Here is a 22734-nt window from a genome sequence, read left to right as displayed (position 1 = left end):
GCCTGGGAAACTTAAGCCTTATAAATGTGTATCTGGCATGTATGCTGTATGAACTAAATATAAAATACAACCTTGTAGGCTGTCAAAATGCACAAAAATGTTAGCTTATTATCATAACCTTGGTTCCCTGAAATAAAAACGTAACCATTACCGCATGGGTATTTACCTCCTAAAGACCCGACAAGCCTGTGACGCAGTCATGGACCACCCCCGAGGCCATGAACACTATGGTCACAGATGTCAACATCATTTGTCCTTCAAGTCTGCTGCAATCATGGATGCAGCAACCTTGAAGGTTAATGGTTACATTTCTTAAGATTAACAAATTACAAATTAAGATATTACCAAGCTTTGATGTCTTTGATGTAGCAGGTCTCCAGCTTGCGGTGGTTTGTTTAGATACTGGCCTCCCCAGTGCTCCCAAAAGGACACAAAAAGTTGACCTGTTGGTGTGTATTTTTGGATGCTGAATACATAGTAGGAGAGGGGTTTTATGCTGTCTGCACCACGACCACATCTTTATTGTCAGTTTGCAGAGCTGCCAGGATTTTGTGCCTCCTTGGTGGTTTATGTACTTGACTACTGTGGTGTTGTTTGTTATGATGGGGATGTCCTGGCTGTGTAAGGTTGCCTTGTAGTGTTTCACAGTGAGTAACATTGATAAGAGTTTCTTATAGTTGATGTGATGCACCCTTTGATGCAGTGACCATTTTCCTTGTAAATGGAGGTACTTGGACCACCCAGTCTGTCAGGGAGGCATCTGTGTAGAGAATTTTGTGGCAGTTGTTTTCTTCCAGTGGTATACCTTGTGAAAGCATGGTTGACTAATTCAATCAAGTTGCCTCCATTTCTGCTTGTGGTAACTTGTATTTTCATTGTGTCTGGAAGAAGCTAAGAGGCACCACTGAAGGTGTCTCAGGTGCAGGAAAGTGTATAACTGAGCCTATGTGGCCAAGGAGGGTTTGGAATGCTTTGGACGATTGTTTTGTGTCTTGCTTGAAGTGGCTTGCCCGGGAGTGTTGCGCTGGTATTCGACCCGTTAGTCTGACTTTGTTTAGCCTTGTGTTGAGAGTGGTGCCCAGGAAAGTCAGTTCTTGAGATGGATTTAGCTGAGATACTCTGCCCCCAAAGGGTAGGAGGGAGAGATGATTGGTTGGGGTAGGGTTTGGTGGAGAAATGTCAGGGTGATATGCTGGTCCACTTCTGGTTTTGCCTGGGAAGCAGAGGGCTTGGGGAAACAAGGCACCCCCTGGCGACCAGAAAGGAATGTTTTAGTCCCTCGTTTTTATAGGGCTTGTTTGGTTTCCTTCAGTTGTGCCAGTTCTGACTTCAGGTCAGACCCAAATAGCAGATCATCTTAAAAGGACATTGCAATGATTAAACGTCAGTATTAAGGCTTATTAGATGGTCAATCCACCTTGCTGCTGTCACTGCGGCTACTGCTCTTGCACTAGAGTCTAAGCTGTCGTAGGCAGCCTGAAGTTGTAGCCTTGCTGCGCTGCGCCCTTCGTCTGCCAGTCTTGCTGTATTTGGTAGTTGTCCACTCTTATAGCTATAGTCCTCGTGACCGAGGGAACCTTATAGAACTGTTTTTGCCATGAAAGAGATGCTTGTGTTGCTTCATATTTTTGCAATATGGTTTCCATGGTTTTCTAAACGTCAGGATGAAAGGGGAAACCCTCAAAGTTGTCCCCTTCTGAGGTGCTGATGACAGAAAAGAAACCTTGGCTGGCTAATGTGACGGTTGGGTCACTGCCATTTATTTTACTGCCATGTGTCAGTATCACGGGTATGAGCCCGCGACTGGACTTGCTTCTGTGGATGGTGGCAGTGCCATTGCTGATGCCTGAGTTATAGCTAGCGGGGGTTTTCGCTGCTTGCGCTGCATCCCTTTGTTCAGCCTGTTCTGTGGGAATTCGAAAATACATCTTTATCCATTGCTGGAATAAGAGGGGTGGCAACTGAAGTAGAAACAGAGGGTCTGGAGCTGTTGCCGTTGTTTGCCGGTGAAGCTCTGTTTTTTTTTTACCCAGATGTTGACCTGTGTTTGATTCCCAATTAGGAGTAGCGTTTGACCCGTTAGTAGGCATAGCACACATTAAGCATTTTATCCTCATGAAAGATGGAGAAAGAGGAGCAGAGCAATCTTCACAGAATACCATGTTAATTTCGGTTTAAACTGAGTGAGAGCTGAGGATAGAGAAAGCAAGTAGAAAGCATGGCAAGGGGTGGCCTGGTTGCACTTGCCTTTGTTGACGATGTTCCGGCTGGATGCTGCAGGATAGATCGCACTGCCATACATGGGAGATTCTCATCCTTTTTTTAAAATGCAGATAGGTTTTACGTTTTTTTGATTTTATTTTTTTTTAAATGTTGCATATAAACTCCGGTTAGCTCTTCTCTGGGCAAAAATGTATATGTATTGTGATTTACTTAAACTTGTTTACCTATCCTGAATAAAATACGACTTGAAATAATTGGGCTCCAAGGGGTTCATAAGAAATCCATTACAACTTCATTCTAATTCATATGCACAGCTTTAAACTGAAAAAAAGGTGAAAAGCTCTCCCTAATGGCAAAAAAGTAACCATACCTGACCCTTCACTTGCATCAAACATCTTTGTCACAGTCTGACAGCCAGAACCATCTCCAAGACACACCCCACAGCGATCTTCAACAGCATTGGAGTCGATTGCATAGTCACATCCTACGTCCTGAAAGAATGCAAAAACTATTTTTTAATTAAAGTAATACACTGTAGACGTATAGCCCTTTAAATATGAACTCAAACTTTTCTATAAAAAACATTTACCACTTGCTTCCAATAAGAGCGAGAACAGAGACAGTAGGCCTGAAATCAATTAAAAGTCATTTAAGTATTGAAAGGAAAACAGAATATGAGGGGAACACTTAAGAATTTGAATTGAAACCATTTCATTATAATCCTTTGAAAGTCTAAAAGAAAAATACATATTATATATTGCCACTCATGAAATTGTCCATTTTTATCTTAAACCTAAAAGTGCCTTGAGGCATATTTATTTATTTAATTTTCTCTGGCACATCCAGACCCATAGTTAATTAGTAACGATGTTATTGAAGAAACACGGTGTTATTGAAGATTCCGCCCCAAGCATAAGGTACACTTCGTAATACACAATTACCAGAATTACAAAGTTATTGTGTATTTTTCTTAACTTTTTCATGTAAGAAAACATTTCCATTATGTTTTTTCCATTGGAAAGTCTAGGATATAAGAAAAAAGACACATATTCCATTATGGATTCTTTATTTCTGTAACACAGAGGAGTATGGCCATTTGGCAGAGAAGCAAATTCAGGTCAAAAAAATATTTGTTGTCTCTTGCTGTTGCTATAAAAACTGCTCATGAAATAACAGCCTGGAATTAGTTTTGTGAAATAAATCTGTTTACAACAGCTTCATCTTATTTAAATCCCCCTTTATAACGCTATAGTCGGAAGCCATAGTTAAGAGACAGTGTTGTTTGTGTTCCGTCTTATAACGAGAATACTAGTGTTAGTGTAATGGCATTATGAAGCAACTGGGAGCCATGACCATACTGCCTTATAATCTGTATCGCAGTATAAAGGGCCACCTTATAAAGGGGAGCGGTGTACCTTACTACTAATACTATTGGAACCCAAAATTTGAATTTCATCAGTGACCGAAAATGATTATACTTACATTGCATTATACCAGTATATATTCAAAGAGTGTATTAATTGGTGTCCTTTTTTGCATTAGGAATGTCACACTAAACCACAGACATATTTGCAGTGTCACAATCATTTAATGGAGATGGAAATATTTTTGGTGGAGTCCTAGATCATATTGATGGGTGCTGTGTGAAGTTTCTGTGCAGAAAAAAATGTCTTCCTGCTGGACAATTGTCACAACTGGAGAAATGTTTTTCCAGGTGATTATTTTCTATGCATTAGATGACACACAAATACTAATTTGGGTTGGTTTGGAAACTAGCTAGATTTTCAAACAGTGGCAATGCATCATGGAATAAATGAAATGCTTTCACACAGTTGCACACCACAGAGTGCATTCACAAATAATCCAATATCATTTAAATGCGGTGGGGGTTTGGGAAATTCAAAAATATTAACAAAACAGCATGGGATATGGAAGAAATTATGGTTCTTATTACTGTCTTGGCTGGCTGTAAATTCCAGAGAATGCTACAAAATGAAAGTGTTCAATGGAATATCCCCCAGGCTTAATGGAAAAGGGACCAGCTTTTCACTGCCAAAGCTCAACCAGTGATACAATCTGGAGTGGAAATGAAAAATAAATGAAACAAATAATTCAATATTTATGATTCAATGGCCAATATCTAAAGTGCCATTTAAATCTGAAATATAATTATTATATATTTTTTCTATTGCACCCATGCATTCTAACATTTGTCTAGTCATGGTAAAATAATTAAACAATGAAGGAATAAAACTGAAGATGAAAGGGAGGTAAAATAAATGATTCAGTTCACATTTCACTGACATGTAAAATAGGGTCGTTTGATTCCACAAGAAAGTGAATTTCAATATACAGTACACCCTTGCTATAGCACGAAAAGCTCAGTTTGGGATTCTTGCATGGTGGATTAAGAATTGGTGCACTTATTTTGAATAAATGTTCAGCTTCAATTCAGGATTTGTGCTTTCTATACTGCATTTTAATTCTTTAACAAATTGGATAAAGCAAAGGCAGAATACTGCAAACATGGGACGCACAGGTACATGTAATTCTACTTTTATTCACAATCTCATCTCATTAATTTACTCCTACAGTTTATCCTTCATTTGGATTGTCCTTTCGCTATAACAAACCCCTCGATATAAAGAACAAAAGGCTTGGACCCCGACAGGTTCGTTATAGCGAGGGAGTACTGTATTTTTGTGGGTGTCATGTAATAGAATAATATGCATGCATTTTATTTTGGAATGACCTATATACCATATGAATAAGCCATACTTGACTAGAGAATCTTCCTGGATTGCATCAACCACCCCTTTTAGCACAGCAGGTTATAGGTTCATCAAATCACCCCTTGAGTAATCGTACTGGGAAAATAATGTACAGTATATTTAAATATAAATGATTTATTCCCAAGTAGTGTTAAGCTGCTAAAAGCCAAATTACACATACAAGGCCCGATTTTCATGACTGGGCAAAGTGGTGGTGCTGGAGCTGTTCAAATCTTTAGGACCATGCAAGGACGGTGGTTGTCAGTGGAGCTTGTGTCCAATATAAAATTCAAAAGGGCAAGTGAGCACAGAAGACAGGTTAAAAATAAACAAAGAACGAAATGCAGTGCATTTGTATTTAGCAGTTGGAATAGTACACATTGCTATAATCATGTATCTCTTAATTAACTTTTTGAACAACACACAGCTAATTTTGCAATACACAGTTAGCTCCGGAGTCCAGCTAGTGTGTTGCATGTAGCTGTACGAGTACAGCACTCCCACTCTACCAACAGGGGGCATTCTGATACTAAACAAACTACATGTCTGCATTTGTACTTGTACCATACTCCCAGTGAACTTGTATACAGTTCAACCTAGCATGGTGTCCATCTCATTCACTGCAGGTACACAGCAAGACACCGCACCCATCTAAATGAAATGAACAGGGGTGGGCAACAATATGAAAATTGTATATCGATATCGTGCACGGACTACAGCATTAAGGAAGGCTCCCTCTCAGGTCCGTCCTACAATGACTGCCTATGGGGATGGTAAGGGGTGGTAAGGGGGTTGAGCATCGTTTATACCGTGTTAAGCACACCATATATTTTGGGCAAACTCAGCTGTTTGGATCTCATTATGTGCCACTGATGTAGATTTAAATAACAAAAGTACTGCTTATACGGTAGTAATCGCTCTTACTAATCCACCAATCAACTGTTTTCATCACGATACCTTGCCATTCACCTAGATTTCAATACAAAAGGCAGCACTTTACTGTAGTAAAAGCTTGACAGATCGACCAATCGGCTGTTTGCACTTCGTTTCTGAGCGATTACCCCTGTACTGTACCTTGGCTATTTAATCCCTGTACGCAGTGCCGGGTTTACAGTTTGAAAAAAACAGCACTGACTGCAACAGCATGCAAGTATGGCTGGAAAGAGAAAAGGAAAGAATTTCAGTCCTGCTTTGCTGTAATATGGATGGCAGTGAATGTTGACCATGACACGATTCAGTTTGTATTAACAATGTACACAATCGTTTTTTTTTTATTTTCTAATTATATTTATTTCAATTTTACACTATAATACTGAGTTACCATAGCTAATACTAGATTCAATGTGAGATCTTTCAACACTTGTAAGGCGACTTTTGGATTATTTATTACATTTACTGTATTATTACTACCGGTACTGTATTTTCTTGAAATTCATTGGTTCTTGTTTCATTTTCAGCAATCTGATTGGCCAAATTAGTATGCATAGTAATTAGAATTACAACACACACTAAAGTCAAATGAGAACGTGTACTATATACAGTAACATATTTTTGACCCGGATGGCCTATATACGTTTGTAACCAAAAAGTTACGCCTCTGATGTAAATTGCAATTGCTCAGGGACACAGAAAAGAGAAAGAAAAGCACAACGGAACAATAATAATACATACATACATACATACATACATACATACATACATACACACACACACACACATACATACATACATACATACATAATTAAAAAACAAAACAAAAAAACTTTTTCTTTTAAAGGACGCTGTGACCTGAACTACGATCGACAGCAGCCCAGCCCAGCGTGTTGTCGCTCTCCTAAAGCCTCAGCTGTTCTCATAACCCTTCTCATATATGGTTTGTTTTCATGCATCACAACAACAGGGGGGTTATCGCTATGGTGATATTACTGTAAAATAATTTTAAATGGTTGTAAGGTTGTTTTTAAGCTTTTGTTTGTGTGTTTCTAGAAATGGATAATGTTTGTTTTTTAATGTAACAATACCATAGTGTTTAGCTAACTGAATTGCAAAATTAATTAAGCTGCGTGTTGTTCAAAACGTTAATTAAGAGACAAATGATTAAAGCAATGTCTACAATTGCAACTGTTAAATACAAATGTGGTGCTGCATATCCTTATATTTGTATTTTGGTTTATTTCACCTATCTTCTGTGATCACTTGCCCTTTTAACATCGACACGAGATCCACTGACAACCAACATCCTTGCATGGTCCTAAAGTGCATGAACAGCACCAGCGCCACCATTGCCCATTCATGAAAATCGGGCCCAAAGTCTTAATGCATTTAAATCATTTTAGAAGTCATCATTGTACTTGCATACTTTATTACATTAGGGATACTGTATTCTGGTTGCCAAATTGAAGCAATTTATTGTGTGACCACCAGATTGTCTGCTTATCAGCATCAATAAGACATGCTATTTATGAGGTCATTACGGAATGCTTGTGGAACACTGACAACATAGGGACTAAGTGAACATAGCTCGTGGGGGAGGAGTATGGTGATCCATATGCCAAAATTGCAGACAGATCTGGAGAGCAGGCTGTGCGTGGGAAATAAATAAATCCCACATTGCCTCCAGCTATAAGTTTGAATTGTGTGGCAATGACATTGATGATGATCTCTGTGCAGTTTGCAGATGTTTCCCTGGTGTTCCAAAGCAAAGTGGTTTGTAGTGCACAGGTGTAAAGGTGATGCAGTGCTTAGTAACAACAGTCCAACAACAGTTCAATGGTGAAAACAAAGCTTTATTAATTGGTTTTAAATAATACGACTGACCATACACAACCATGTGTACAGCCAGTCAAAACCACGGGGTTCAGTCCCGAAATAATAATAACAAACACACCCTTTAAAACACCTACACGATCACCAGTCCAACAGTGAGTGCTCCGGGTGCAAGTGGTGTTGTGAATACAATATTGGTGCTTAACAGTGGTGCAGTGCAGTCCGGGTTTGATGCTGGGTTATCAGCGACAGCTCCCGGATAATTAGACATCTACAAATGACAAACATGAAAAGTTAACAGATAGATAGTACAACACGAAACACTCACGGTTTATTTTTACTCCATAACCATAACAGAGGAACAGATCGCTCGGCCACATCCCCTGATATACCTTCAGTCACGCCCCCTTTGGTAGTGAGTGCAATCAGGTCTCCTCTAATCCATGACTGAAACATTGCCTACCGCAGTAAGGTGCTGACTTCTAGTATTGTGGCTTCGCCCCCTTTTTGGATGGCCGACTTCCAACTGACCCTGGAATGAACTGTCAAACCACCCAGTCCAGGGCACACTGTTCCTGTTATACCATGCCCTCACAGGTCGGGAGGGAGATTGGTGACTCAGATTCATTTGCTCTCTGTCACAGCCTCCCATACCGTTAACAACACACCCACTCAAAGCAAGGACATCAACATCAGATTTCTGTTGTCATTGTGTCCTGGGTCTTCTTCAAATACTTCTATCAAGTAAATGTTCATTAAGTTTACAAATGGTTAAAATAAGTGAATAAACTGCATTCGAAACCTATAGAAAAGGTGAAAATAAATATTTTCACACTCTATCTACAAATATTGAATTATCTAGGTATGTTACAGTACTTATCTACTGATATGCTGTTTGGTGCATTGGGTCCCTAAAATGATTAAATACTGTTTGTCAAAATGTAAGAGTCATGACAGCAGCCAGGGAAATTTGTACATTACAAATGTTATAGAATGCATCACAAATCACCTCCACATTAAATAAATGGAATCCCTTCCTGAAGACATACGGTATATATACCGCTGAAGGACAAGTGTAAAATTACAGTGAGTGTTTTGTTTGTTTTGTCGTGTCTAAAAATCTACTTGTTTGATATTAGATGGCTAACACGATCCGGAGCTGTCGCTACAGGCCAGCACAAAAAACAGACAACACTGCACCACTGTACCACTAATAAATTGTATTACACCACAAGCACCATAATAATCACTCTGGACTTGTGAAGGTGTGTCTTTGTGTGTGTTTGACTGTGTTTATTATTTAAAAACTGTGTCTTATTATTTCGGGACTGCAACCCGTTGTTTTGGAACAGTGCATTGCTGTGTATTGCCTGGGATTATTCTTTGTGGTCACCAGATCAGGATTACAAATAAGCATATTGTTTGGACTGTGAACATTGTTGATTGTCTTCTGTTACGTAATCACATCACCACTACACCTGCGCACTGCAAACCACTTTGCCACAAGGATACACAAAAAAATGTAGTTTGGTATTACAGCATCCACACTTCTGACAAACCGCACTACCTGATGCCATCTAATTTAGAACCGGACTCGAGACTACCTCCTGAGGTGGTCTCGAGTACGGTTCTCGAGTATGGTATTAAACGCTGCGTAGCGTGGATGCACTTTTAAGCCAGTTTAAGGACAACTAGTACGGTTTAAAGGCATAGTGTGGACAGGGCCTTATTTACTGGTGCCCAACACTGGTCAAAAGTCAATCATAAAACTTGAAAGTTTTATTTTCTGAACAAATCGTTTTTCAAACAATAGAACAGTATAGAACACATTTAACAGGGGTCAAAAGTTGATGTAAATGACTCTGAAATGAGGCCTGTGTTTAATGAATTGTTTTTCAGAAATTGATGAATACTGAATTCGTATTCTTCCGATGCTGAGAGACAACATGGAGCAAGAACTGCTTTTGTTCCTCTTTGCGAGTTAGATGGTCATTAAACTCTTGAATCAGAGCCAGGCCTCTCTCTGCAGTGTCACTGACCACCTTCAATCCCCTGACAATTTTCAGGGCAGCTCCATAGTCACTGTCCTGAAGCCAGACCTCAGGATCCTTGTGGAGGAAGCCTTCAGGAAGACCCAAGGCATTGAAGAAGCCTTTAGTCTCTTACGTGATGAATGCACTGGGCTTCCTGGTCATTCCAAGATCAGAAAGCTGCAGCTTGATCCTCTTCAGCGGATCCTCCGTTCTTTTGACCTCCTCTAGTGCTAGCAGCATGGCTCTTTTCTCATTGAGAGGGACCAAAGGGTCAAAGAACTCTAAGCCAATCAGCTCCTCACTCATGTACCACAAGTGCCCTAATCATTTCTGTATGGCACCACCAGCGACACCCTGGTTGATTTTGGAGTACTTCTGGAGCCTTTCCAAGAACTTCAGACCATTCAGTGTGGGGCGGTAGTAGCTATGGGAGCGGAGAGCCAGGATTGAATGTAGCCCCCTGCAATGGTGAAGCAAAGGAGTTCACAAAGTCCATTCTCTTTTTCTGTGACCTTAAATAATCCGCCATCTTCCTTTGTCTGACCGAACGTGAAGATCTTGAAGCCCTACAGCAGGCATGCCATCCATTGTGTTCTATGAAGTCCTGTTGGAGCTTGGAAGCAAACTCTTCCAGGAGGCACGCCACCCAAGAAGATGATGGTCAGATGAAGCAGTTCTCAAGGGTGAGAACTTTTTCTTTCATGTTGTCTGTGATCTTCAAAGTCACTTCCTTGTCATCCAATCCTGTCCTAAACTCAATGAGACCCCACCGATTTTGGAAATGCTTGAAGAGTTGGATGTCTAGCCCTGAAGAAGCTAGAAGTGTGAGTGTGAAGACTCTCAAGGACAACCTCGAACATGTGCTTGCGACATGCGAAGGAGATCAGTCTCTTTCCCATTTTCTGTTCCAACAAGATGCAAGCACCAGATTTGTGACCTGGGTTTGCAGAAGTTGTGTCAAAGGCTATGCCACAAATGCGCTCCTTGATGCCTCAATCTTCTGCACCAGCTGGGGACTCTCCTGTCCCATTCAGCAACTTCGGCACTGCAAGGAGCTGATCGACTCCAGACCCGAACACCAAAACTGGAAGACGATCGTCTCTTTGCCAGTCGAGAAGGGAAAACAAGGTTGATGAGGCACCTCTAAATACAATCCAATTTTGATGACATTTTGCAGGGAGTAGTTTTTCACCAATTGAAAAAAATGAGGGGATGAGAGGTCAAGATTTCATATTTTCATGTTTTACCATATCTATAGGAACCATCTTAATGTATATGCATGGTGTTATGGTGATTTGAGTGCAACATGTGTGCAATCGATAACATCCATTACTCTGAGAAACCCGGTCATGTCATAAAACCCTTTTAATATTTTGTAGCTACGCCTGATTAAGTGGGATACTGATATAATCGTTAACACTGTTTACCAATGCAGCCGTGACCTGACGGATAACTGCAGAGATGGTAGATTGATTGAGTCCCACCAAGGCGCTTGTAACCCTTTGAAATGATCCCGAGGCATAGAAGGACAATGCTGCCAACCAATTAATATGCGGTGGTACCACGCAACCCCTATTATTAGACAATTCAAGATCCTCCCACAGAGCCTGACAGACAATAGCTGCCCTATCCAGACGCAATCCAGTTTTTAGATCAACATTTAGCAAATCCAAGAAACAAACCCTGGTCCTGTACACCCTCTTTCTGTACTGTCAGCGTCTCGGCCGGGGTCTGTTAATCTGAGGCTCAAACTCAAACTCTAAAATTGCATTTGCTGCTGCAGCTGCAACTCCCAACAAAGCCATGTATGTTAAACAAACAAAGGACTTACCTGCAATACTGTTTTGAAGGTGTTATATCATGTTTTGTTCTTGACCCCTTGTGGCAATAAGCACTGACTTGGTTTAAATTTCCACGCAATGTAATGTACCGTCTCAACCTACATGTGTCATCTAGTGGTACCCTGCTCCACCATAGAGGAGATCCTATTGAGTAAATGTTACCTATCCAACATGCTCCCAAGGGGTCTCTCATTAGAAGTGGGGACAGTGTTTCCTTAGATCTAACATGATTTGAATCCAAGAAGAAATTACTCCAGGATCAAATAAAACAGAGACAAAAATATGTTTTTTTGCTGGTGAAAACAAAACAAAACAAAAAAAACTAGGGAACTTAATTTGAACTGGTACAAATATTATTTCTCTAATTAATATATATATATATATATATATATATATATATATATATATATATATATATATGTAATAATGTCCTTGATAGTTTCTCAAGAATACTACCAAGAAACACACAAGTCTGTGTACAGTAGCTTTGAGAAAGAAACATACCCCAACACTACCTTACAAACACTATTGACACAGATATTTCTGCTGTTATTGTCATCAAAACATGAGGTCCCATCTATGACAGCGTCCAACATTTTCTCAGAAAATTGTCCATCAACAGGCCGACAGTGAAGCTCGCAGGGGTTTACTACAGCAAAAAAGAGACAAAAAACAAACATTGTAACAGACAGTTTCTAGAAGTGCTGTGTCCTCCTAACCAAAACATATGTCCTAATAGTTGGTATATTGGAACAAGAGTGAGAGCACAGTGAGTTAAATCTACCATGGGTGCTCTGGTGCAGTAGAGGTACCTGTTTGTGAAAATCAATTACAAAAACTATTATGGTGTCGCTAATACTATTCTATTTATTATCACCAGATGCAGATTAACACCAATTTAATCATTGTAATTCAGCATTATTCATCATCAAGTCCTACCTTGCTAATGTTATCAGGGTTACAAAGGTGTCTTGTCAGCAGATGCAATTTAATTACATCCTTTCCATAGAACTGAATTACAGTATTTAGGCCACTTGAGTACATTTGATTAATCTGTTTTCGAAAGCTCTTCTTACAAAAGAGCATTAGGAGTACAACAAGCACCCTCCTCCAGCTTTAGACAGAACAAATGTCCAGAAAAATAACAATTTATCAATGTGGAACTAAAGCCGTCTGATTTGCATTGAATTGTCAGTGGTTCTGACCACAAGTTTATATTATATTGATATTATGTCATTATTCTTCACTAATCTTTATATAATCTACATTTTCATACCATTTCAGTTCTTAACAGTGCATTATCCAATTGTATTTGTTCTCTATTGCTGTTTTTGTTGATATGCAATATGAAGAAATTGATAAAGACCTCATCAAAACTACTTTATTTTCAGTACTAATTTATGGTGGTCATTGATCAGAAATCTCCTTTTTATCAGGCAACTTGTTTTAAGTACATCACAATACCGAATCAAATGGAGGTAAAAGGAAGACTGTGTACTAACACTAAGAGGCAGTGTGATCCAGTGGTTAAAGTCCAGGGCTTGTAACCAAAAGGTCACCGGTTCAAATCTCATCTCTACCACTAATATATTATTATATTATTATTAACAACCAAACCAAAACTGGACAATGGAGGACAGGCTGCAACAAAATGAATGCTGCAACCTTGATTTACTCTTTTGTCTGTTACATTATAAAAAAAAGCAAAGCAATAAAACGGAGTGGTTATTAAACCTGGTTCAGCCATCAATCATATCCCCACAACAAACTGAAAATAAGAATCATTCCATCACACCTGCCATAACTTAGTGATGGATGTGACAGTGTTGATGTTCTTCCAGAATAGTCCATAGTCATCACTTTCTCATAAGTAATTTGGCTGGGACAGTTTTAGAACATTTTTTTTAACAATTATTTGTATTCATTTTCCAATTTTCTCCCAGTTTTGGAATGGAACCTGGCTCACCACTGCAACCCCCGAACTAACTCGGGAGAGACGAAGACGAAACAAGTCACGTCAGTCGTCCGCTTTTCTTTCACTCTGCAAGCTCGCTGTGCAGCCATATCCAGAACTTACAGCATCGGAGCACCACGTAGTTCTGAACTGAGTACAGGCCGGCCTACAGGCTCCCGGCCAGCCACAGGGGTTGCTGGTGTGTGGTGAGCCAAGGACTCCCCAGTCGACCTAACCCCTACCCTGCCCGGGCAGCGCTTGGCCAATTGTGTGCCACCCCTTGGGAACTCCCGTCCACGGTCGGCAGTGGCATAGCTTGGATTCGAACCGGTGATAAAACATTAGTATGGCATTTTTGGCTAAATACACATTTAACAAACACGTAATTCTGAAGACATGATATTAGAGATATACATACAGGTGTTAGTGACTGGGATCCACTCATACAGCTCATTCTTGTAGGGCACCGTGTTGAATTCACTGCACTGCATTTCTCTGAAAGTGGGCCTGTCCTGGGGACAGGCTTTGGTGTTACATATTCGATACCGCTTGCGCTCTCCTGTGCAGTACTTGCCTCCAAACTGCGGCCTGAAGAAAATAACTAAAAGTTAGCCCCAATTGTGTCCCATTCACCCAGGCTCTTTTTTACATCACAAAGGCAGTATTTATTTATAATGGCACTGACATTGAATTTGTGGTGTTGTATACACTGTACGTACTGTAGATTTTCTCCATTATTTACATGTTTTTGTGCAGTCCACTTTAAATTTGTATTTGACAAAAGAGTATGTAAATTGAGGCTTTCAGGATGGTAACATTTTTTAAAGGTAATAATATTTTTTCAGTCAAATGAGTAGTTTAATTTACCTTGAATAGTATAATGTTGCCAAGGAACACTGGAATTTAAGCCAAGATGTCATTACATGTTAATTTGATACACCATGACTCCTAGTAGATTGTGTTTGATTGATTTCAAGCCAAACCTCAAGAGATAGACTTGAGTGTGTGGTCTCTGCAAGCTGCTGTAAAAGTGCATTTGTTATGCATCACAAAAGACAAAATAATGCATTAGCATTGTGAACATGCCAGTATGACCTTCATCCACAGTGTGTAGAATAGCATTTCAACAAATAAAGTACCCATGGATGGTTTTACCAAAACTTGACAGAACTAATTTTACAATATACTCTTTGAATAAGTCAGCAAAACAAGATGTTTGTATTATTAAGTAGGAAGATGTGAGCTGACATACAACAAAACTAACACCTACTTCTTGTGCTATGATAAATGTTACTGAATAGGGAGAGACTGACAGCAAAAATGCTCCTGAAAATAATAACCTCTTAATCCCTTTTTTGTGTCTGTTTTTTTGGTTGTCAGTCACCTAATTAGATTCAGAATTTTGACAGCTTGGGCGAGATCACATGACCTACTGGAGATATGGCTGCCTAAGGCTTTTGCTCCGTACCCTTCATCTCCTCTTTCACATATTACTTAAGGCATAAATTAATTCTTCACTCTTATCCCAATCTGGTTAAGATTTACTTCACCTCAGGATGGCAAAGAACCAAAAAAAGAGACTTTCCTCTCAGCTGGCGTCTCCCTCTAAAGGCAATGAAAGTTGCTCCCAGCTTGATCTCTTCGCCATTGTTGAGGCCTGCATGGAGAGGCACCGTCATTACTTTGAATCCCAATTTTCTCATTTGGAGGAAATGGGCAGAGGATCGGACGCCAAACTGTCCTCCATACAGACGGAGTTCATTAATTTACCGCGCGACATGAAGGGGGGATAACAACACGAAATTGGCCTCTCTTTGCAGCACCAGGATTGATCAGCTGGAGGCCAAACTGTCCGATTTAGAAGACAGGAACAGACGGCCCAATCTCCGCATGGTGGGCTTGGAGGAGAATTCCAAGGGCTGGGATGCGGCAGCTTTTCTCATGAAATTCCTCCCTCAGTGGTTTCCGTCTTTGGTTGAAAAAAAAAAATAGAGGTCATGCGTGCCCACCGCATATACAACGGTCAGCCCAAGACAAATGATAGGTCCAGGACCCTCATCTTCAACCTGCTCTGATACTCCGACCGCCAAGCCATCCTGCAAGCTGCCAGGAAGAATCCTGTGACTCTCTCAGGTAAAGAAATTAAATTCTTTCCTGACTATAGCAATTATACGGCGCAATGCCATAAGGGCTTCTCCCAGCTGATCGGCCGGGCTTGTTTGCAAGGACTGCAAACTTTCCTACTGTACCCGGCCACCCTTAAACTTATCAACAATTCTGAAGAACATCTGTTTAAAACAGCAGCAGAGGCTGAGGAGTTCCGGAATTTGCTGGGGTCTTCTGGTCCGGTCCGGGCCCAACGTCCTTCTTCTTCCTCACCCGAAAGGATGGAACATGATGGAAGAAGACCTCTCGCCCAGCGCCTCGGTCTTGAGTAGTTCCTGATCGGCCTGCTGGCCCCTCATGTTTGGATTACTGCTGAAATCAACATCGCAGAGTTTGGACTTACCAGGACTTGATTATTATTGAAGCTCTCTTTATTATATATTTTTCTTTTTTTGATTTTACTGTATTTTCATCCTGGACTATTATCCTATTGTTATGACATATATTAATCTTGATTAATCGTGTTTATATTTTGTCGGGAAATTATTATAAGTAGGGCTTCTGTTTTTCGGGTTTTATTTATTGTATTTTTCGGTGCTTATTTTTTAGCTATTTTCGAGTTTTATGTAAAAAAATTTTCAGGGCTTTCGTTTTTGATATGCTGTATGAAATTAGTGTTTTTGGTTTTTTTTCAAAATGCGTGAGCGTTTTTTTTTTTTTTGTCAAAATATGTATAGTAACTCGACAGTACTTGCACACTTAAGTTGTACATTCTTTCCTTTGCTGTCTTCCACAACGAAATCCCTACGGTCACGGGCACATTCTTCTGGGGTTTTTGTGAAGAGAAAGCTCTTTATGTCCGAAACCATCAGGGTCACGGATTATAGCTTTTTTTTGGAGGGGTGGAGGGGAGGGAGAGGACCTCGTGGGATCGTATACTGTGTTAGCTCCCTTTGTTATTTTTCACTTAGATTACTAATAGGATATTTTGATTGCTTTTTGCTGATCTGTAAGTTTATTTTCAATACTAATGACTAATTTGTCGCTATTATCCTGGAATGTGCATGGTCTGAACACACCTCATAAACGTACAAGCTGTCTTGACCTCCTGTGGAAACGAGTTGATATTGCCATGTTTCAAGAAACGCAACTCATGCAGAAAGACATTCCTAGAATCGCAAATAGATATTATCATGTTATAGGTTCTTCATCTTCAGATAAAAAAATAAGGGGGTTCTGATTGTTGGCCGGCACAACCTGCAATTTACTCTTCTGGATTCGGGAAGTGACACAGAGGGTAGAATAACATATGTAAAGACAGTTGTTCTTTTGTTTCTGTTTATGCTTGATTTGTCAGAGTTCTGCTTGATTATCGGAGGTGATTTCAATGCTGTGTGGGAGCATGCTTTGGACAGGACTGGATTAGCAGAGGGGAGGGATCAGCGTTTAGCGTCCACTGCACTACAGAGATTGGTGTCTGATTTATGTCGTGTAATGAATCCCTCAATCAAAGATTTTTCTGTATGTCTGTACAGCCACACTCCCTGGCGCTCTCATTCGGACCGCCAGATGGCTCTTTAACACCATTTTGCTGCAGAATGAATCTTTCAGGTCAGAATTTGAAAACCAACTAGCAGAAATTCGGTTCATGATCCGCGTGTGTTGTGGGATTCAGTTAAAGGATTTATCGGGAATAGTGCTACATCATTTGCTTCTAACCTTAGTAAGTTGTGACTTAGCAGAATTAGGAATTGGAAACCAAGTTGGGATTTCTAGAAAATACTTTGCATTCTAATGTATCTGCTAATACTGCACTGGAACTTGATTTAATTAGAAATGATCTTAATCTTTTACTCAGGCAGTGGGCTGAATTCCTTATTCATAGAGCTAGGCAGCACTATTATTTCAACGGCTCGAGACCTAGTCATCTTCTAGCCTTGAGACTCCGGGCTAACGAGCACTTCGCAGACATGTCTGTTAAATCTCTGAAGGGAGATATACTTTCAGACCCTGTACAAATAAATTCGGCATTTCGCTCCTTTTATTCCAAACTTTACAGTTCTGATATTCCTCATGACAAAGACAAATGCACGCCGTTTCTCAAAAAGATGCAATTGCCGCACCTTTCTGCCGGTGAAGCAGGGCTTCTCTGCACTCCAATATCTTTAGCTGAACTTAAAGACACTGTTCAAGATACGAATAAGGGTAAATCCCCAGGTTTCGATGGCATTCCTCCTGAATGTTTTCTGACTTTTTGGTCTCAGTTAGTTCCTCTTTTGCTTGACATGATGCATTCTGCAGTTGAGAAGGGCTTTTTTTTACTAAAGATGTTAATACTGCTATTGTTAAAAAAAGATAAAGATCCCACTGATTGCACAAGTTATCATACCCTTTCTTTAATAAATTGTGATGCAAAGTTATATGCTAAGGTGCTTGCACACTGACTTGAAGCCTATATGACTAAATTGATTCACAATGACGAGACTGGATTTATTAAAACCCGGTTAGCATATCTCTGGATGCGAAGAAAGTTTTTGACCACTTAGAATGGCAATATCTTTGGCCGGTTCTAAATCATATGGGTTTTGGGGAAAATTTTATAGGCATGATTAAGATCTTGTATGCTAATACCTCAGTGATGGTGCTGACAGGCAGTAAGTGTTCTCCCCAATTTAACATCTCCAGGGGAACTCTGCAGGGTTGCCCCCTCTCTCCTCTGCTGTTTGCCCTGTCTCTTGAGCTGCTTGCTCAGGCTGTTCGTCAGTCAGTTGATTATACTCCCATCACCGTTAATAATACTCAACATCATATTTCGCTTTATGCAGATGACGTATTTGTCGAAAATGTGTCTCAATCACTTCTTCACCTATTGACTATTTTATGCGTCCGCTTACTGTATGGTTTGATTTAATCTATTCAAATATTGCTCTCAGATATTGTAAGCTATGGTTTGGCCCCATAAGCACACAGTTAGTTACTGTTTGGCGCTTAGTGGAGACGCATACAAAAACCCAACTTAAGCGGCACTCTCACTCTCCTATATTTCATAATTTTTCACTCCTTCTAGGGGGTCAATCCATCCTCTTTTCCGCGCTTTCAATACCACTTCACTATATATATATATTTTTTTTTTTCACTTTGACATTTTGAGGAGGCACTGCCTCCCTTGCCTACTCTAAGGAGACTCCACTACTGTCAAGAGTGTAGATGCAAACCGATCCTTCTAATCGTAACAATGTGCTCAGGGATAACAAGTTAATTTATAATGTAGATCTTGTAATACCCAAACCACAGCTGTGTTTAAATAGACATTAACGAAAAAATTAATTTCAGTGTTCAGATTAGGACAAGGAATACATTAAAAATTAAAAGGTAAACATAGTCCTGTTACAGTTGTTATAAAAAATAAAAGAAAATAATGTATGTATGTGTATTAAATACATTACATAGATGTTTATTTAGCACAAATATTAAAATATTACAATGTATTACAGTCATAAATGTACTTTAAGTTAAAATCTTTGTAGCAGTGATGATTCAATTAATTAATTTATTTTTTTTTAGCCGTGACGTTGAGATTTATACATATCTATCTTTATCAATCATTAGTGGAGCACACATTGGTTGCTACAGGGGGCTGGGGCTGTGACACCCATCAAGGGGAGGGAGCTTCGGATAGGATTTATAGTACTGATTTACAGTCGCTGCATTTTCTGCAAGATTAGGGCTCAGGCTTCGATTGCCACTAACCAGAAGTCTGTTAATCTTTTGCTTTTATTGTTATTTGAAAACAGGGAAATGAAAAGATGTATTCCAGAGTTTTTATCATGTTATTGTAGAAAAGAATACTGGTAATAAAAAGTAAAACATTATACTGAACAACAAGGATGTTTTGAATGATGGCACAATGATGAATGTGTAATGTGAATAAAATGCAGTGCATCACTCACTGTGGGTTGTTGCACTGTCTCTCTGCAGACTGAATTCCAGCACCGCAGGTCCGTGTGCAGTGGGACCAGGAACTCCACATGCCCCATTTCCCATTCATTTTATCAGGGCGCTTCCCCACAACCACACACTCTCCAGAAAGGCACCACTGGATAGGAAACAAGCAGTAAAGACAGCATAGAAAATCAGATGGTTATTAAAAAAGATATTTCTACATTACATATATATAATTTATTATGTATTGCCTACACATGTCAAGAGTCCCCTTTTACTCAAAAGATATTTTCAGTGTGTTCATATTTATGGAGGAAACAGAAATGCAAGGAAAGGAACAGAAAAAAAAAAACATTCAGTTTAATTGAATGCTTTACGTACTCAGAATGTACCCCCTTCCCAAAGAAATAAATTAAATACATACTGAGACCTACTCTTAGTCATTTTTTTACTGGCCCCATGACAGAAATTCCAGGTTTGCTTGGATTGCCTTAGAAGGTAAAATATGGTGGTGACCACATTTCATAATAAACCATTACAAAAATAAATAGTATGCAAATTCTGAGGGTATAAACTTGTGATTTGACTGTCCATAATTACACTTGTTTACACACCAGTAAGCAAGGAATGAACACCTATGCTACAGCCATAGCAGTATCTGTCTTTCCCTTATGCAGTTATACTATACCAGCTTGAAACTGTATTGTAAACTTAAAGCCAAGGGGAAGGAAAAAAAAGGACTGAGTCATACGATTCTATCCAACTATGAATGGAAGCCAGATTGTAATAAACTGCACTGAACTACAGCTCAGTAAAATATGTTAGAAATGTCTGGCCCATGGATAATGTGAACTAGAATATGAGGCAAATTAAATCTGGAGAGAGAAACAACATATACAAATCCTACATTTATAGTACTGAGCAAAAAATATATTATATAATATAATTGGTTGTGCGTCTGCCTATGGATTATAAACACCAATTTGTACATGTAATCTCAATTGGTTTTCCCTGCTGGCAGTGTCCATTTTCTCTTCAATTACTGTGTGTGGATGAGCTGCTGTAATTCTCCAGTCTCCATGATGGATTTAATCAAGCAGAGTGGCTAGGTACAGCATTTGTGCACTCCCAATCAAGGACTAACCATGAAACCTTTTTATTCATAAACAATATGCTGGATTTTCAGAGTAATTCCCCTTTAACATGTTTTTGTCATGCTGCTGTTCAATTAAAATCAGTAGAATCTGTTAAAAACATGATAATTACGCAAAAGATATCTCCCTCATTTATCCTCAACTACACAATAAATCAAATACCAATCAATGGCAATCAAAGATCGTCTTCTCTGACAGGAGGGCATAATCTTGTTTTTAAAAAACATGTTCTGTTCAGATATTTACCCAGAACAAAAAAACAATACTAATAAATGCCCCCGAGATGAACAAGGATAGACCCACTGGACTGTTCTATATCACATTTGTTGTATATATTCAAATTACATTACACGTGACAAATATAAAATGAAAATCCAATGGATTTTATGTCAAACAGATAAAAGAAAGATAAGGCACAGATAAAATATGAGTGCTTTTAATTAGAACTGCAGTGAGCACATTCGTCTGGAATTTGAACAGCCTCAAACAAGCCCTGTGGAGCTCACATAAAGCTTTGGCACTGTTCGTAAAAATGCCTCTATGGAGCTTGCATCTCAAATTAAAAACTGAAGCTCAATAAACTGTACAACTCAGCTATGTTTTTCTGCATCTAGGAAGTTTGAGATGCATTTAAACTTCTTGCTGCGGTAAAAGCTATATATTATTAGATTGTAGAAAACTTGGTGGCACACCTTACAGCTTGATGCTTAAAGGAAAATGCTACAAGGTCGTTTTGACTATTATTACTGTTGTTTCAACTAGGGCTGGTTTATTTTTCTGCAGCTAGAATTGTAACTGAGAATAGTATGTCAAGTTTTTACTTTTAAACTATCTTAAGGTGACTTGTGGGTTATTCGGCTATCCTCATTTGTGTAACATCTACAATACTCTATGAAGGGTTGTGGTGTTTCCTCTATAAATGAAGTGTAATAGTCAGGTTTGACAAAATCCTTTTAAGAAAATGCAAATACCCTTTCCTTTCCACACCAGGTACCATCTGCGGCTGCATCCAGCTTGGAACGACATGATCCATTTACTGAGCACCAGAGGGTCTGGCATACATTCTGCAATTATAAAATACAGAACAACATTTAAAAATAAACTCTAAGTTGATGGGTTTTTTTTTTTAGTTACTTATTTTAATTTAAATTGGGCAACATATTATTTTAACAAAATACAGACTAAACTGCTCAAATTAATTTGCAAATCCCTCTGGCATGTATAAATTGTATGAAGTTGCAATTTTTTTTTTTTTTCACAAAAAATAAATCTGTCAGATTTTGATATTCTTTCCTAGACCCAGCAATTGGTATGTGATGACTGTATTTATTGTAATAGCAAATAAGCATCCATATATTTTAATTTAATCACATTTGGACATGTGTTTCTGAATATGTAGCCTACATTAGGAAAAACAATGAATAGGCTTCAAGCACAACTAGAACAGCATGACCTAGATTCAGAAGAAGTGCCAAGGAATGTTCACACCAAGTTCCAATGCAATCTAAGCAGTGGTACTCAATAGATTTCTAAACAGTTAGTGTGACATACATATGTACAGTATATACATGCTGTCTAAGATATTCACATTTCAAGGGATAATACATGGTTGATAAATTATGATGTTTTGGATTCAGTTATACTTTTTTTTTTCTTTAACAAGTATTTAAGGGTATAATAGTTTTGATGATAATTTGCTTTAAAATAAAAACGTTTATAAGTGAAAGATAAGTAAGACACATGAAAGTTGATTATAAAAAAACAATCACCACTAATCTCTTTAATATTTGGTTAGGTTACACACATATACAAACACACACACACACACACACACACACACACGCACACACACGCACACACACACACACACACAGGGTTCTATTTTAATCAGAAAAACATTACAGTAATGTATTACATTTAAAATAATGCATAACTTTTCAAAAT

General features: G+C 39.0%; 1 protein-coding gene across 1 annotated transcript in view; it reads right to left on the bottom strand.

Moving 5' to 3' along the window:
• LOC117972823 (A disintegrin and metalloproteinase with thrombospondin motifs 12-like) overlaps positions 1–22734 on the bottom strand; it is a 137738-nt gene that overhangs the window by 41712 nt on the left and 73292 nt on the right. Inside the window, exons 10-14 of the mRNA XM_058994584.1 lie at positions 21762–21854; positions 19645–19790; positions 14007–14176; positions 12150–12283; positions 2594–2714 (exon numbers count right to left, since the gene is read on the bottom strand). Coding sequence (XP_058850567.1) covers positions 2594–2714; positions 12150–12283; positions 14007–14176; positions 19645–19790; positions 21762–21854 — 664 coding nt within the window. The remainder of the gene's footprint in view (positions 1–2593; positions 2715–12149; positions 12284–14006; positions 14177–19644; positions 19791–21761; positions 21855–22734) is intronic.

This window comes from Acipenser ruthenus, chromosome 2 (genome assembly GCF_902713425.1).
Source record: "Acipenser ruthenus chromosome 2, fAciRut3.2 maternal haplotype, whole genome shotgun sequence".
NCBI classification, from domain to species: Eukaryota; Metazoa; Chordata; class Actinopteri; order Acipenseriformes; family Acipenseridae; genus Acipenser; species Acipenser ruthenus.
The sequence above is the reverse complement of the archived record's forward strand: the minus strand, read 5'-3'. Positions and strand labels throughout refer to the sequence as shown.